This window comes from Cotesia glomerata, linkage group LG4 (genome assembly GCF_020080835.1).
Source record: "Cotesia glomerata isolate CgM1 linkage group LG4, MPM_Cglom_v2.3, whole genome shotgun sequence".
Taxonomy (NCBI): domain Eukaryota; kingdom Metazoa; phylum Arthropoda; class Insecta; order Hymenoptera; family Braconidae; genus Cotesia; species Cotesia glomerata.
Genome location: NC_058161.1, coordinates 1541877 through 1559229, shown reverse-complemented (window position 1 = coordinate 1559229; position 17353 = coordinate 1541877). Strand labels below are relative to the sequence as shown.

Here is a 17353-nt window from a genome sequence, read left to right as displayed (position 1 = left end):
ATTCTCATGTGTTGATTTAACACACACTGATAGAAAAATTTAGTTCTACACTGAAAGAAGGATTTAGTAAGGAGTATACAGAAAAAAAAAATTAGGAAAACGGTTGACCCTAAAGGCCATCCCTGTAATTTCCCGCTACCTCCATACCTAAGCGCTCAACAATTCACTTATTTTTTAAGCTCTTCAAGCTCAAAAATATAATTTTTGTGTAATTTTGAGCTCTCCGAGCTCAAATAAATCGCTGTTCTATGCTTTTGAGCTCTTCGAGCTCAAAAAGCTAATGGAGGTTTTATAGAACACTTTTCTTTGAATTTTCAAACCGCAATAACTTTTGAATGAATTAACCGATTTTCTCTCGATTTACGGCATTCAACGCAGTTTTTTAAGTTCTTTAAAGAATCTTTAAGCGTAAACTGCACTGATAGAAGTATTTGTTTATAGTTAAAAAGATTTTCTAATATTTACAAATCATTTATTAGAAGCCATTTGTTAGTCCTTAACAAATATTTCTTAGTATTTAAAAAGATTTATTAATATTTAATAAATGAATATCGGATTTATTAAATACAAACAAATCATTTTAAATACTAAGAAATATTTATTTAATACTAAAAAGTGGTCTCTAATAAATGATTTGTTAACTATTGACAAATATTATTAACAAAAAGGAGTAATATTGAGGCTATTACCACTTCTGAGTAGTGGAAACTGAAGCTTATAAAAAGAGCTTTACGATGCATTTTACCGAATTTTGATATCTTGTCTCGATCAGTAATTATATCAAGTTGAAGTAGTAAAAACATCAATTTTTACGATTTTCAAAATTTCAAAATCCTGTCATTTCCAAATTACTCGCCCGATTAAGCTCATCTTTATCAAAATTTGTCTTGGTGCTCGTACTTCCTCAAACGGGCTGGTGAAAATCGATAGATAAAAGCATGCTGAGTTTTTGAGAATCGGATCGGTCATTTAAAAGATATTTAGAACGCTATCGTGCTGAATCGTGCTGATCCGCGTTATATCGTATAAATATATATATATATATAAATACATACATACATATATAAACTTTTGAACTATATACATTTTCTGACTCAGCTCGACAAACTGAGTCAGAAAACGACTAAATTTTTTCAAAGTTGCGCCATGACGACGGCTGCAATAGTTAGATTTTTATAAAATCTACTAAAAAATAAAATATGAGTACAATTTTTTTTTGTACAGTTAAAAAAAATTTCAACCCCAAAGTCTACTCAATTGCAGAAATATTTAAAATTATAGGTAAAAAAAAATCAACAGCCTGATTTCAAAGTCCATTAGATGGTGTAATTACGGAAAATAATACGTGATATTACGGAAAATTACAGAAAATGAAAAAAAAAAACTAACTTGAATAAAATAAAATTTTTCACTGAGCTCAAGTACACCCAAGTTTTCTATTTGCAGGGGCTATAGGATGTCAGTAAGTCCCCCTGCAGCTCAGCCTTAAGCTAACAAAAAGTGACCTGAAGAACAATCCTCTCGCCCCAACCCCCTTTGCCGCATTGTGAGTAATAAGGGACCATCCGTAGATAATGACTCACGATATTCCGGATTTTTGGACTCCTCTTCTCTCCCCAAATGTCTAAGAACTAAAACTAAATCTCTAAATCATTAAAACTAAACTTTCTGACGCAACATCACCCTATGAATAAGTAATCATAGTTACTATTTATCAATAACTATTCATTTTTAATTTTAATTTACTATAAAACATTTTGAAATTAATAATTTTTCTGTTTAAAAAAAAAGTTAAAAATTTTTAATTCTATTTTTTAATATTAATGTATGACATGACAAATAGATAGCTAGCCTAGTTGGGTGACAAGGAAAGAAAATGTGGGACGAATATTCGGGAGTTGCAACTAAACGTATATTCGTTATCATCTATTGCATTTCGTACATTAAACAATGCAGTAACCCGCATACCGTCCTTAAGTGATTGTTGATTATTACATTCAAATATTAATCCAACATCGTTTATAAATATTGTTTAATATTTTTTTTTTAAATTAGATACTCTTAATTACTACTGAGACTTAAGTAATAGTCCATCATATTAAAGTTGCACGGACAGTACCCCGTAAGTCATAATAGAATCTAAATTTTTTTTTCATTAAAATTAAAAATTTTAATACGAAAATTCATTACAATAATTAAACCGTTATCTAATGTTACGTTCTGGATTTTCCAGCTCATATTTTTATAATTTACCAGGCAGATGTCTATAGGAGATCTATAGATTCCAGGCGCACCCTACTCTTCGATACTCTATAAATTTTTAGAATAATTATTAAGGGTATTATATTTAAAATAATACACACGATTATATAAAATTAAAGTAAATTGTTTAATTAATTATATAATTTGGGCCAGATGGCACCGGACATACGTCCGGAGCCCCAAGATGATTGTCGCCTGATTGCTCAGGGCAGACTCCTCTGGATTTGCATCCAGTACAATAGATTTTAATAATTAAATGTCGCAACGCCGCATCTCAGGTTACCCTAGTGAACACCATCGAGGCCCGAATCTCATGCAGCGTCATGAGTTTTGAATTCGAGTCGCGATGGCGTTCGCAGAATTTCTTTATCTCCTCGTCACTCCGTTAAATAATTCTTGCAGCGGAATGATCGAGGTTTTATTTAATAAAAATAATTTCTAAGAACCGTCAAATAAATTTCGAAATTCGCTAGAACGTTACACTAACATTATTATTAATTAAAATAATTTAATAATTTAATTAACAAAAACAATAAATAGTCAACGTCTGAGTCAAGTATTTTTTCACAAAATGTGGACCTGGCAACACTGCGCTTAACAGCTGTTTATATTTATCCCACCGTGTAGTGTTAAGTTGAAAAACATAACCCGCAAAAATACATAGGAATTATTAAAATTCAAAATTCGCGCGTTATATTCTGTGCAACGTTGCCACACTGCGCTGAATCACGTGGACTATTTATTTTTAAATATGTCTATTTATTTATTTGTTTATTTTCAAATATGCGGATAAAGAAAAGTGATTTCATTTTAGTGGTAAAACTTTCTTATAAATTATAAATGTAGTTTTTTATTATAATCATTATTATCATTAGTGTTTTAAAGTTTAATGACTGGTTATGATAAATCACAGATTATACAATTGATCTTGTCTTGTTGATTTTTTAAGGGAGTATTCTACTGTAGAGGCATGAATTTCGCCCGGTTTTAGAAGCGCTGTACGAAGGAAACAAAAAATATTTTTATAATCAATTTTTTTATCATTTGTTTATTGATGTTTCATTATTACATAAAAAAATTATTAAAAAAAAAAAATTAAAATTGACAAAGTTATGAGCAGTCAAAGTGGGGGGTAAAAAAAAAAAAGGGTGTCCTGGCGTGCATTATTCCAGCCCTCCTGGTGATCTGAAACATAAAAAACAGACGGATTCTTAATTATTATAGATGCCGCTATCGTACAAGCCTTGGATAAGTTAAAAAAAATTTTTTTTTTAAAATGGCGGCAGTTTGAAAAAAAAAACTTTTTTTTTTTCATATTTTTTTAACAATTCCGAATTTTTTAAAAATACTAAATGAGAAGTTATAGTTTTGGACAGGGTTCACGAGATGAAGCGACGTATAGAGAACATCCTCTTCAAATTTGAAGTAAATCAGTTCATTAGAACTCGAGATATCCTTACCGCCAGCTCGAAAAAAGTAGTTCCGAGAAAAACCCGTTCAAAGTTTTGAGACAAGTTTTCGACAATTTTACTTGTAGAATGGTACAGAATACTTACATATTTTTAATCGGCGATTCCTGCTTTATATAAGAATCCTTCCTCTACTTCAAAATGCTCATTCTCCGATGTTCTCTTGTGAAGACGTGCAGTTCTACCCTCCTTTGACGCCTCTGAAGTCCGGAGTTCCGAGCGCTCGATACGCGCTTCGTCCCGTCTCGCTTCAAAAGCATTAGCTTCTGGGCCAATCGTGATTCCCATAACATCTAAGATTTTTAATATAGGTATAAAACCTTCATTAAAAATACTAACTGCGAAGAAAGTGGCAATTTCAATTGTCTTCGGTCCAGCGTGAATGTGCTTCGGAGCAAAAGTCCAAATTAACGAATTCAAAGATTCGTTATTATTTTGGGTTTCAGAACCCAAACATTGTTCCAATAAAGAATCAGCTGATAAACTTTTATAAATTGGTTTTATTACTTCTAAAACTTTGTCATTTAGAGGAGGATTTTTGTGGTCAAATTCGTCAATAGTGCCGTCTTCTATTGCCTTCTGATACTTGCACCAACTAGATGAACAATTCATGTGCTGAGGATTTTCGTTAGTTGAAATTTTATAAAAGTAAGTTGCCCACATCTCTCTTTATGTCTTCAACAGAATCTGGATTTCGACGAATTGCCAAACCATAATATAAAGACAATTCATTGATAAGCTTATCAGTGAGTTTACCAGCGCCTTTGCCACCAATACCTTTATTATCTTTTTTTGCTTTACGTAACCATGAACCCATGCGTCTTTGAACATGCCCAACACACTCCTTTTTTAACTTCCCGCTAAGAAAATCGAAGATTTTCAAAAATCGGGAAGTTATTGTTTTCACCCCGTTTTGCAAAAATCGAGTTTTCATCAGATCTCGACGTTTGAAGGTCACAGGAAGCTTCCCTGACTATCCCCGCGAGGTTGTCACGGTGTCTGTATGTGTGTGTGTGTGTGTGTGTGTGTGTGTGTGTGTGTGTGTGTGTGTGTGTGTGTGTGTGTGTGTGTGTGTGAAAGTATGTGAACCGCTTATAACTTTTGAACGGCTTGACCGATTTCATCGCGGTTGGTGCCATACGAAAGGGCTTGACCAAACTTAGATTTTGACAACTATTTGGACCGATTCAGATCAATAGATTTTGAGAAATCTTTAGGTATATTAAAGCAAATTTTAAGGGAGTTGGGAAAGAACGGATAGGGGAAAGGGGGGACCTACTCAGTGGGAATTTTTTCCGTAATTGAAAAAATAATCAGACAGCCCAGACTGGGAATCGAACCCAGATCTCTCGGTCACGCGCCAAGGGCTCTACCAGTTAAGCTATCCGAGACAAGTACTGACTACTTTATTCAGTCACGTATATTTTTTCAAATGTGGTTTTTTTGGAATAACTTTTAAACGGCTTGATGGTTCAATTCCAAAAACTAATCAGCTCTTAACCTCAAAAAACCACGTCGATCGCCACCAGTCCGGTCAAAATCGGTTGATTCGTTCGAGAGATATCGTGAACGAAAGAAAACCGAAAAAAGTGTTTTTTCGGAATAACTCCGAAATTTCTAGCACGATCAATTCAAAATTTGAGATTCTTTGTGAGATTTGAAAAACTGCGTCGAATGATGCAAACCGCGTGAAAATCGATTTATTCATTCAAAAGTTATTGCGGTTTAAAAATTCAAAAAATAGTGTCTTATCAAATCTCTATCAGACTTTTGAGCTCGAAGAGCTCAAAAGCATAGAAAAGCAATCTCTTTGAGCTCGGAGAGCTCCAAATAACCCATAAATTGTATTTTTAAGCTCGAAGAGCTCAAAAACGTCATTGGTGCAATTTTAAGCGCCTAAGTATGGAATTAGCGGGAAGTTGCAGGGATGGCCTTCAGGGTCAACCGTTTTTCTAATTTTTTCTACAGTCAACGCTTTCTGTATTTGACTCGCCCGTACAGAACCATTCTCTGTATTTGACTCGTCCTTATCCATAAGAGCTGTGTAAAATCGTCAAATACAGAAGAAGAATGTGGTCAAATACAGAGAGCGGTCAAATACAGAGAGGTCCAATACAGAGAGCGTCGACTGTACCACCGGATTATCATTGTAGGGGTTAATATCAAGAATGCCCTTGAAAGTAGGATAAAGGACATAAGTAGGAACTCGGGAACGCCTACCGTCTTTTGTTAACTTGTAGCGGTCGGACCGGAACCGATGCTACGTCACTAAAACGGCTATAACTCATGAAATAATAGGAATTTTGAAAAATCCTTTTAATGACATATTTTTGAATATCTAAACTTTGAAAATATGAAAAAAAAATTTTTTCGATTTTTTCAAAATTCTACAGTAGAATACTCCCTTAAATCATCATCATTTAAAACATTGTAATTTTTTATATGTGAATTTAAAGAATTATTAAAACTTCTAACATTTTAGCGAATGTTTAAATTTTTATCACAGTATTAAAAATTTTTCATTTCTAATTTAATAATAATATTGTTAAATCTTTACGGCGGATTTTTTATTCAAATTTTCTTTACTAAATTTTGTGAACTATGTTTGAATTTATTAAAAACAATTGTTATCAATTTTTTTTATTAATTAATAAAAAAAATTACAAAATTCAAGATTATTTTTTAAATTAAAAAATGAATCTTCATGCACGAGGATTTAAGCGTAACTTTATGAAAAAAAATTTAATCAAATAGTCGACAGCTCGTTTAAATGAATCACTAAAACGTGAATCATAATTTCAAAAATAACCTGGTTCATTTTTTTTTGGTAATGATTTAAAAAAGTTATTACTATTTAATATCTCAACGTTTTAATAAATAAATTTTTTTTCAGTCAAAATGATTTTCAATCAAAAAAATTTCTCATCTTTACTTTTATTTATTAAAAATAAATAGTACATTATTTTTGAAGGCTAAAATCCATAATAGCTAAATTTAAAATGCCTGAATTTTCTCGAAAAATCACGTATTTTCATTGTATATATTTTCAGGTATGACTCAACGAAAATAAAAATTCTAGGAATTTTCCATTTCTATTCTATTGTTATACTTCAAAAGAGTGTCTGCAGGATTATACCTGCTAAACGAGTATAGGATCCTCGAAAAACGGTTAGAAAAGAAATTGACGTCATAGTGACACACAATTTCAAAACCAATCAACGTGCGGCATACTATGCCCAGAATGGCCCACCATCCCTTCCTCCCGACAAATTTTCCGGCTTAAATACAGGCTTGAGGACTCAACTACTCAGTTCCAAATTCTAAATCACAGTGGTCAAAAGTTTAGCTAGTAAGTTAAAAGGCCCAGTTATTGACACTTGCAATTTTATTTTAATTTAATAAAACAAATCGACTCTAATAAATTAATAAATATAATTTTTGAATTATAAATTTTGAGATAATTGATCATTCGAGAACATTTATTTCTTTAATTAAAATAAAATTGCAAGTGTCAATCAACTAGGCCAGTGTCAATAACTAGGTCTTTTACTTTATAGAATATTTCATACAATTTATATTTCAAATTCAAGAATTGTCGGTAATCAACTTATTAAACATGAAGATTGTGTACTGTATTGCTCTTGTCGCTGCATTGGCTTTGTTCAGAGAATCATCAGGTAAGACTTTTATTCTATTAAATTTGCAGTGATTCCAAAACCATGTGATTTTCTATTTTTATAAAAATTCGGAAAATATTTTCTTTTTTTTTTTTTGTATTAAAAAAAATTTTCGTTTTTTCTAGAAATAATTCATTGAAATGTTTTAAAGAGTAAAGATAATTTTTTTGTAAACGAATTAGAGCTGAGCTTAACAAAATTCTTTCGTGTAAATTTACCACTCACGTGGTTTAATATAAGAGCGTATTTAACTAAATAATTCACTAATTAAAAATTTCAATAATTCAAAGCCGACTTTCCCAATCCAAATTTTGGGCATATTTCAAAATTTATTAATTCATACCACGAAGTTTCGTCATGAGCACTCATGACGTCCTCAGGTGAAACTACAAATTATTAAATTATATGAATTAATTTTTACATACTTTTTACATTAAGTTCCAATGCTAATAACAAAAATTAAATTATTTTATATAAATTTTTACTTAATATAATTCAAATTAAGTCGAAAAACATTTTTTAATTTTATAAATCACGTGTATAACTTTTAATATAATAATGTTCGTAGATTGCACTTTTAATTATCCATTATTCTAGTCAAAATTTAGTCTTTTTTAAATTTCACTTTTGTACCTGCTAATTTTTACAATGAACATAATAGTTAATTTATATTATCAATAAACAAAGTGAGATTATTTTATATATCCGGAGTGTGTTGCATGCGTTTAGAATTTGAGTAACTATAAATTGTAACCCATAAAATAACATTGGAATTACAGTGTTCGTTATTATTAATAGCGCGCTCTTTTTTAAGTTTTAAACTTATGCTATATTTATTTTTCTGAAATATTAATTAAATTTGTATATCATCTATGTAACGATTGTAAGTCTGTTCTTTTATTCATGGATGTTAGTCTATTTTTTTTTTTATATATATTGGGTTATATTACGTGTATTGGGTTAGAATATTTTTGTTTCTTTAAAATAAAATCTTTCTGTTAATTATTTTGTGAGATTGAGTTTATTTATGTAACAATATATTTTGAGAATAATAATAAAAAATATTTATAATTTGTTTTTGCATCGCCGGGAGATTTCATTAACTTGAAATATTGAAATTTGAAAAAGCTGAAGAGCTTTTTGTACCGAAATTTTTTTTTTTTAATTTTTATTTTTATGCAAATTCAGAAAGTAAAATCATACTTCATATTTTGAAAGAATTTTCACAGTATTTTAAAATTATAACAAATTTTAAAAATAAATTAAAATTGATACTGTCAGTAGTGTTTTAGTAAAATTTGAATTGTTGGCTGGCAGTACGGAGACGTTAGCATGTATAATTATTGTTACAGTTAATATTTTATACTATACATAATTTATTTGTGCTATTATTACAAGAAAATATCTTATTGTAGGATTTGAATTAAACCATGCCGAGGCCATCCGTGTACACAGAGAGGTAAAAACTACTGAAGTACCAACCACCATTGAGGCTATACATGAACGCACGGACGCCGAAACTACTGAAGTACCAACCACTACAGAAGCTACCCGTGAACACAGAGACGTCGAAACTACTGAAGTACCAACCACTGCTGAAGCTACCCGTGAACGCAGGGACGCCGAAACTACAGAAGTACCCACCACTACAGAAGCTACCCGTGAACTCAGAGACGTCGAAACTACTGAAGTACCAACCACTGCTGAAGCTACCCGTGAACGCAGGGACGCCGAAACTACTGAAGTACCAACCACCATTGAGGCTATACATGAACGTAGGGACGCCGAAACTACTGAAGTACCAACCACTACTGAGGCTTAAACGAAACATGTCGTTTCTCTCAAAGAGCTGAGACCACTGGTCTCTGCCAGGACTGAATAGTTTTGAATTTAATATGACTGTATAACTACATTTACATGAACTTTTTACATGAATTTAGTTAGGTATCTGTACAATAAATTATTAGTACTCTCGTATGAGGAGCATTAAAAATACATACTCTTTGCATTTAATTTATTTAAATTATACGTACATCATTCTTTTTTTGATCATATTAATCTTTATCTTCATTTTCAAATTTGAAAACTTAACACATTATATTATCCCCCATGAAAAAAAATATATGTCGAAATATATAAAAAATATATATTAAATATATTAAAAACCTATAAAAAATATATAAATATCTGAAAAATATGTATAGTAAATATATTTTTAATAACTAACTTTTGTCCAATTTTCATATATATTTTAGATATATTCAAAATATACCTTAAAATACATAAAAATTGTATTTTACATAGCTAAAAATATAAAATAAAAAATTAGGACGACGGTTGACCTTAAAGGCCATCCCTACAACTTCCCGCTCATTTTGTACTTAAACGCTCAAAATTACACATTACGTTTTTGAGCTTTTCGAGCTCAAAAATATGATTTTTGTGTCATTTTGAGCTCTTCGAGCTCAAAACTCTAATAGCAGTTTAATAAAATACAATTTTTTTAATTTTCAAACGGCAATAACATTTGAATGAATGAACCGATTTTCGAAAAATAAACTTTTTGAATTATTTATCATTTTAAAAAATTAATTTCTCTGATAACAATGAACGATTTATTGCGTAGCAATAAATCATTTGTTAAATACTACTAAATATTTATTTGGTGGAACTAAATGGGCTTTAATAAATTATTTAGTACCTATTACTAAATATTTGGTAATAAAAGGTTTGTTACTAAATCATTTAGTATCTATTACTAAATCTTATTAAATAGAACTAAATCCTTCTATCAGTGTATTTAATAAGATTAAGTAACAAATTCTAAATGATTTAGTAACAAACCTTTCATTACCAAATATTTATCAGCACGACTTTACTAATTAAGAGTAAGTTACTCTTAATTAATTACAAGTAAAGTATTTTTTTATTGTTTTTTTAAATACATCTATAAAAATAATTTTTTGAGAATCTTCTTGCTTATTAGTGCATTGTAGTCATATTATTTTTTTCATTTACTTCAAGAGTATTCAAACTGTCTACATTGTGATTAATAATATAAAAAAATTGTTTTAAAAGAGACGAATATATTGAACTTTATTCGGAAAAATCAAATTAATAGCCGGAATTTTTTTAATAAAACAATTACATTTGATTGTTATTAAATAATCGACGAAAAATTCTTTACTCTAGTAAAATTAATTAAAAAATTTTTCTACTCAACTCAAGAAAATTAATTTCTTCAAAATTATTTTCTTGATTCAAGTTAATTATTTTTTCTGTGTACATCAAAAAGCTTCATTAATATTAATTAAACACTTTTAAAAATGAATAGTTTTGTTTTCTGCGTTGTCTAGCTCTCGAAAGTTACTAAAACGTGACTGAATAAAACGAACATCATTTTTAAGTAACTTGAGACTGGCATCAAGTTGATTGAACTCTGCTAAAGTTCTGTCCATCATCTTCTCAACCCTCGATTGATGTAAAAGATAATCATTGAACAGCGATTTCATTTGAAGTTTAATACTCGAGAATTTATGCTTCATCTTTTCAAATCCCTCTACAGCATCTATTTAAGCCAATAAATAAATAAATAAAATAAATGAAAAAAAAATTTTTTATCATATTGAGAAAAGATTACGAAAGAAAATTTACCATCCAGCGCAATAATGCCATTATCGAGCGTTATATTTATTTTAGATGAAACGCGTTTCTTCAATTGTGGAGCGATATATTTACACTCATAGACTCCTTCATCTTTACTACTTACTCCTGAGACAATTAAATCTTCGGTGAGTTTATAAGAATCCTGGTCATTCCATGCTTTAGAGTATCTGTAAGCTATACTAGCATTCTGAAAGTAACATTATTAGTTTCCAGTTTGACGGTAAAAAATTTAATCGAATAAAAATGAAGCACTAATAATTAATGCTGCCACTGATAGAAGGATTTGCTTATGTTTAATAAGCTTTATTAACTGTTAATAAATGATTTTTTAACATTATAGGATTTAATAAATATTTATTAACAGTTAATAAATTATTTATTAAATACGATTTATTAAATGTTAATAAATATTTGTTAACAGTTAACAATTAATAAGTAATTTATTAAGTACAATTTATTAACTGTTAATAAATATTTATTAATGGTTAATGAATATTTGTTAACTGTTAACAAATATTTATTTAAAATAAAAAGCAAAAATAGCTATTTTCTTTTTACACTTTTTATAACCCTATAGCTGGAATACATGATAATAATTCAATTCACTAAATAAATTAACGTTTTTAATATTTAAAAATATAAAAGATAATTATGAGCTGTGATAGAATTTGCTATTTTACAATAAACGTTATTATAATGTAATATAATTAATGCAAATAATTTATAAAGATGATTTTTGTTTATAAGCAATCTTCATATCATATGACATTGCAGGCAAAACAAATTCACTCAGGGCCGGTTTTTCAATCCGGGATAAAATTTATAAAATTTTATCCCAGATAAAAGTACTGCCATTATGATAAAAAAATAAATAATTCAGCACAGTGATATTGCCTACGAGTAATTCTCCTTGAATTTAGTCACTTATTTTGAATTAAAATAAATAAAAATTAGCCACATGTCACAGAAATATTCACCTCCAACTGTGACAACTTCCTAATTGTAAATAAATAAAATAAAAATTAGGAAAACGGATGACCCGGAAGGAGATCCCTGTAACTTCCCGCTAATTCAATACTTGAGCGCTTGAAATTGCACTTATAATGTTGTTGAGCTCTTCAAGCTCCAAATTACAATTTATGTATTATTTTGAGCTTTATGAGTTCAAAGAGGTAGCTGTTCTATGCTTTTGAGCCCTTCGAGTTCATATCTTGCGTTTGACATATACACCCTGATAGCCAAGTTGGTCGCAACTTTCCGTCGATTTACTGCCGCAACTTGTCACCAACTTGGCGGCAAGTCGTGGAAATGAACTCGGTTGTCACCAAGTTGTCGGCGAAAATTGCTTGCGAAACTCTTTCGCACCAAGTTGACGACAAGTTTCTCAAGAAATTTGGCGACATATTGCGGCAGTATATTGGTCTTGTTTTTCTCAGAAACTTGTAACCAACTTGACACCAACAGTTACAAATTCGGAAGTTGACCGCAAGTTGTCACTAAGTTGGTGGCAACTATCTGACACCAACTTGGTTGGTCTGAAACTGTGGCTATCAGGGCAGAGTGTCCCAGAAGTAACGGACGCCATTGTAGCATCTGATAAACAAAATAATTCTGAGACGAAAAGTCCTTAGCCATTTTTTAATCAGACGCATAGATAATTAATTATTAATTAACCCTTCAGCACTCTCGCTATGAGATTTTCTTTCACGCTCATCAATAACTCAAATTTTCTTTCAAATTTCAAATGGAATGACTATGTGATTTTTCTATCTGTCAAAAAATTAATATTATTTCAGATTGCAATATTATTATTTTAATTGTTCTATACTATAAAAAATAAAATAAATTTTATTAACTCTGGGAGATATTTTCTCATCGCAATAGTAAAGTAGGGGGTCAGAATTTAAAAATCGGGTCTGATCGGTACAGTTCGGAGGTTCCCGTAAGAGTGCATTTGTGTTTGGATGTATTATTATTAAATATTATTTTTAAATAAGTCAATTTTTTGTTTTAAGAAATTTATTTTATTTAAGATTTTTAAATTAAAGGGACTATAAGCATGCGTGCGCTTCCACATAAGGCGTGAGAGTTTTTCTCATCGCGCGAGTAATGATAGTAAATCGTTTTGCGAGAGTGCTGAAGGGTTAAAATAACGTCCTTTCATGCGTTAGAGAGAGAGAGCACCAGTGTCAAGTCAAGTGCGTTCCAACGAAGACACTTGCACGTGTGAATGTATAAGTAAATAAGGTAAAAGCCCCAATATATGATCATGTACCAGTATATGATCACTCCATGTATTTGTATATCTATACAAACATCTCAGGCAAATTACAGCATAGATTGCAGCGTAAAATAAACTCATGTATAAGATATATTTTTAAAATTTCGAGATTTGAGCACACTACTCCGTATTATAAAAAATTAGGCTGGTTAAAACTTGATGTTAGAAGAGATTATTTCATAGCTTGTTTATTTTACAAAGAAATTAAGTTAAATTACTGTCAATTATTTAAATCGAATTTAGAATTTCTGCCGATTGTGCTAAGGAGAGGTGACGTCAGGAATGATTATCTACGTCTGCCAAGAAGTAATTGTGCAATTTATGAAAACTCTTTCCTAATTCATGGTATAAAAGTTTGGAACTCGTTACCGGCCGAAATTACATTAATTGACAATTTCGAACAATTTCAACAGGCTTGCTATGACTTCTTCTTACAATAAATGTTAATGTTATTATTTCTCTGTTAATATGTTATTATTTTAAGAATTAATATGTTCTTACTTTTAATAATTTAATATCAAATATTTAAATTGTATTAAAAACACTGTATCAAATGTATACATGTAAATGATAAAATTTATGTATTGTTGATGGTCCTGAAGGAGCTTAGAACTCTAGGATCAAATAAATTTTTCTATCTATCTATCTATCTATCTATATTCACAAATATAGGTATACAAATACATAGAGTGATCATATACTGGTACATGATCATATATTGGGGCTTTTACCTTATGTGTGACTACGTTAGCTATAGAAACTAGTTAGTCATACAGTTAGTTGTGTCTTTGTTTGGCACATATCTTACTAGACACTGGCGCTCTCTCTCTCTCTCTAACAAATAAAGAGACGTTATTTTTAATTAATAATTAATTATTTGTGCGGTTAATTGAAAAATGGCTAAGGACTTTTCGTCTCAGAATTATTTTTTTCATCAGATGCTACAATGGCGTCCGTGACTTTTGGGACACCCTGTATATTATTAATTTATAATTGTGTTAATTAATTTAAAATAATTTAAATGACTCTATAAGAGGTTATTATTATTTTTATGATATATTTATTTATTTTTATTTAAATAAACGACCAAATTCATGGAGAACTAATTGAGAGCAATATCACGTCGCTGAATTATTTATTTATTTTTTTTTATTTTATTGGCGGTACTTTTCTCGGATAAAATTTTATCCCGGATTGCAAAACTGGCCCTCAACAAAATATTTATTAGCTATTAATAAATATTCATTGAATGTTAAAAAATATTTATTAAAATTTAATAATTTAAATAATTGTTTTCAAATAAATTAAATTATTAAGAGTTAATAAATCCTTCTATTAGTGTAGGATTTTACTAGTTAATGTACCTGATTAGGAATTTTCCAGTCAAGTAAATACAAGTGGCCGTGAGGAACAATAACAGAACATCTTAATCTTAACGTTCTACCAGGAATTAGAGACTTAGGTGAATTGTTAATTATTACTGGGTTGTAGAAAGTTGAATTATCTAATTAAATGGTGAAAATATATTTTTTTAGATTAATTTTATTATAAGATGGGATTTTATTATATTTAAGGAATGAGTTTTTATGAAAATTTACAATTTCCTTTTGAAAATTACGGACTTATTAATTTACTTGATTTTTAGTAAAATTTTTTTAAATTGTTTTTAATAGACTTTAAAATAGAAATTTAATAGACTTTTATGAAGTTTAAAATTTGAACTTTGATAAAATTTCAGAAATAAAATTTGACACAAGCTTAAAAGTTTATTTTGATGAAAATTTTATAGATATTTTGGAAGTAAAATCTAATTTTATTAAATTTCATAAAATATTATAAAAATATTTTTTTCAGGGTATACTTTTATTTTAAAATGGATACAATTAAATAATAAAATTTTATCTACCTGTAACTTTTAATTGATATTGAACCATTTTATTCTCAAAATCACCATCAGCGTAACAAAAGTATTTTCCAGAATCAGCCAATGTAATATTTTTCAGCGTAAATCCTCTTTCAGAATCATGTATAATATTCAAATTCCTTTTCGTTGTCTAAAATTATTATTTTATTACTGTTATAAAATTCACAATCTGTAATAAAAAAGGTTAAAAAATCTTTATTAATTAACTTACCATCATGAATTTAGCCTCCGTATTTGGCGAGGTTGATCGACACGAAAAAAATACGTCATTCCCAACATTTTCTTGCAAAATATATTCATACCAAGATTCTTCAACAAAAATAGACTTTTCTGCTGCAATAAAAGACCCCAGAATAATTTAAAAAGATTGTTTTTTTTTTTAATAATTTTTTTGAATTAAAGATTTACATTTTATGTAAACATAGGTCCATGCAACATCGGATTTGTTAAAGTGATCGGGCGTTAGGCCGATCCATTCAAGTCCGCCCCAGCTCTCGGCAATTAATTTATCACTTTCGATGCAACCGTACCATCCAGTTTCTTGGAAGATAACACCTTCGCGTATGAATAGAGCCGAATATTTTTCGCCGTCAAATTTGTAAGTAATATTCGGTTTATTTGAAGAACACTAAATAATTTAAAAAATTATTGACTGTTTAATTGTACTGATACTTTTTGTAAAAATTTTAGTTTACCTGGTATTGGTATCTTTTCGCAGGTTGGATAATATAATACTGTACAAGTAATTTAACAGATTATTTAACAAAATTGATATTTTTATGAGAGTTTTTAACTCACCGTACAAGATGTATCAGATGAATAGACGAATGTTACATTTTTATGACCGGTACACTCCAATTTTAAAGTATCATTTTCTGATAAAGTTATTTCTTTAATATTTGGAATCAATGATGGTGGACTAGCCCAAGATTCTACGGCTAAATTATTAGTAAAAAATTTATAATTAGTACACTGATAGAAGGATTTGTTTATATTTAATAAGCTTTATTAACTGTTAATAAATGATTTTTTAACATCATGGAATTTAATAAATATTTATTACCAGTTAATAAATTATTTATTAAATGTTAATAAATATTTTTTAACAGTTAACAAATATTTATTAACAGTTAATAAGTAATTTATTAAGTACAATTTATTAACTGTAAATAAATATTTATTAATGCACGGAAAAAAGTAAACTGTAATAAATAACAGTCGATTTATAATAAGTAATGATCAACTGCTAAAAATTACCATTTCAAACAGTAAAATCGTGATTTTACTATTCACTTTATAATATTTACCATCTAAACGTTACAATTTACTCTTTACATGGAAGAAAATACTATTTCAAACAGTAATATTGGCTATGTGAATGTCTAAAATGTTTAAGTATAATAATTAAGAATTCAGACTTTGATATTTATCATTTCGTACCTAAAAAATGATCTTATGATATGTAAAAAGTATAAAATAAAGTTAGTAAATTTCTAATACAAGCAACGTCAATATTTACAAAGTAAAACGGTAAATTTCAAACACAACGCTAAAAATAAAACGGTAATTATTGACTTATTCGGACTGATAAAATGTATATTTTAAAAGTATAATTTTTACTGTTTCAAACGTTAAATTCTCCCAGAGTGAGACCCCCTTCTCTTTCATCTGAGTTCCCCTTCTCCTCATAATATCGACTATACAGGGTGTCTCAAAAGTCACGGACGCCATTGTAGTATCTGATGAAAAAAATAATTCTGACACGAAAAGTCCTTAGCCATTTTTACACGCTTTATATTAGCTTCACTTGTATGTCAGTATGTCAGTATGTAACTCTCCGTGGGTAATTTGCGCGCCTGAATATTTTTGATAATCAACAAATAATAGTTTAAAAAAACTAAAAATCACGCTTTTATAAATAAACCAAACTAAAAAGTAAAAATAAATAATAGTATAAAAAACTAAAAACACGCTTTTATAGAAAACCAAACTAAAAATAGAAAATAAATTTTAATAAATTTAAATTAAGAATAGTGTTAAAAATTTCAATAAATATAAATTAATAATAGTGTAA

General features: G+C 29.2%; 2 protein-coding genes across 2 annotated transcripts; one reads left to right on the top strand and one right to left on the bottom strand.

Moving 5' to 3' along the window:
- Positions 1 to 7010: 7010 nt before the first annotated feature.
- LOC123262394 (integumentary mucin A.1-like) lies at positions 7011 to 9398 on the top strand. The gene is made up of 3 exons (XM_044724577.1): positions 7011 to 7081; positions 7284 to 7408; positions 8824 to 9398. The coding sequence occupies exons 2-3, from the start codon at positions 7348 to 7350 to the stop codon at positions 9228 to 9230; spliced, it is 468 nt and encodes a 155-aa protein (XP_044580512.1). The 5' UTR covers positions 7011 to 7081; positions 7284 to 7347; the 3' UTR covers positions 9231 to 9398.
- A 1306-nt stretch (positions 9399 to 10704) lies between these two features.
- Positions 10705 to 15918, bottom strand: LOC123262390. Its single transcript, XM_044724574.1, has 6 exons — positions 15688 to 15918; positions 15491 to 15612; positions 15262 to 15409; positions 14720 to 14859; positions 11063 to 11261; positions 10705 to 10976 (listed from the first exon to the last, which is right to left on the bottom strand). Exons 2-6 carry the CDS (start codon positions 15494 to 15496, stop codon positions 10729 to 10731), a joined length of 741 nt encoding a protein of 246 aa, XP_044580509.1. The 5' UTR covers positions 15497 to 15612; positions 15688 to 15918; the 3' UTR covers positions 10705 to 10728.
- Between the last annotated feature and the right edge of the window lie 1435 nt (positions 15919 to 17353).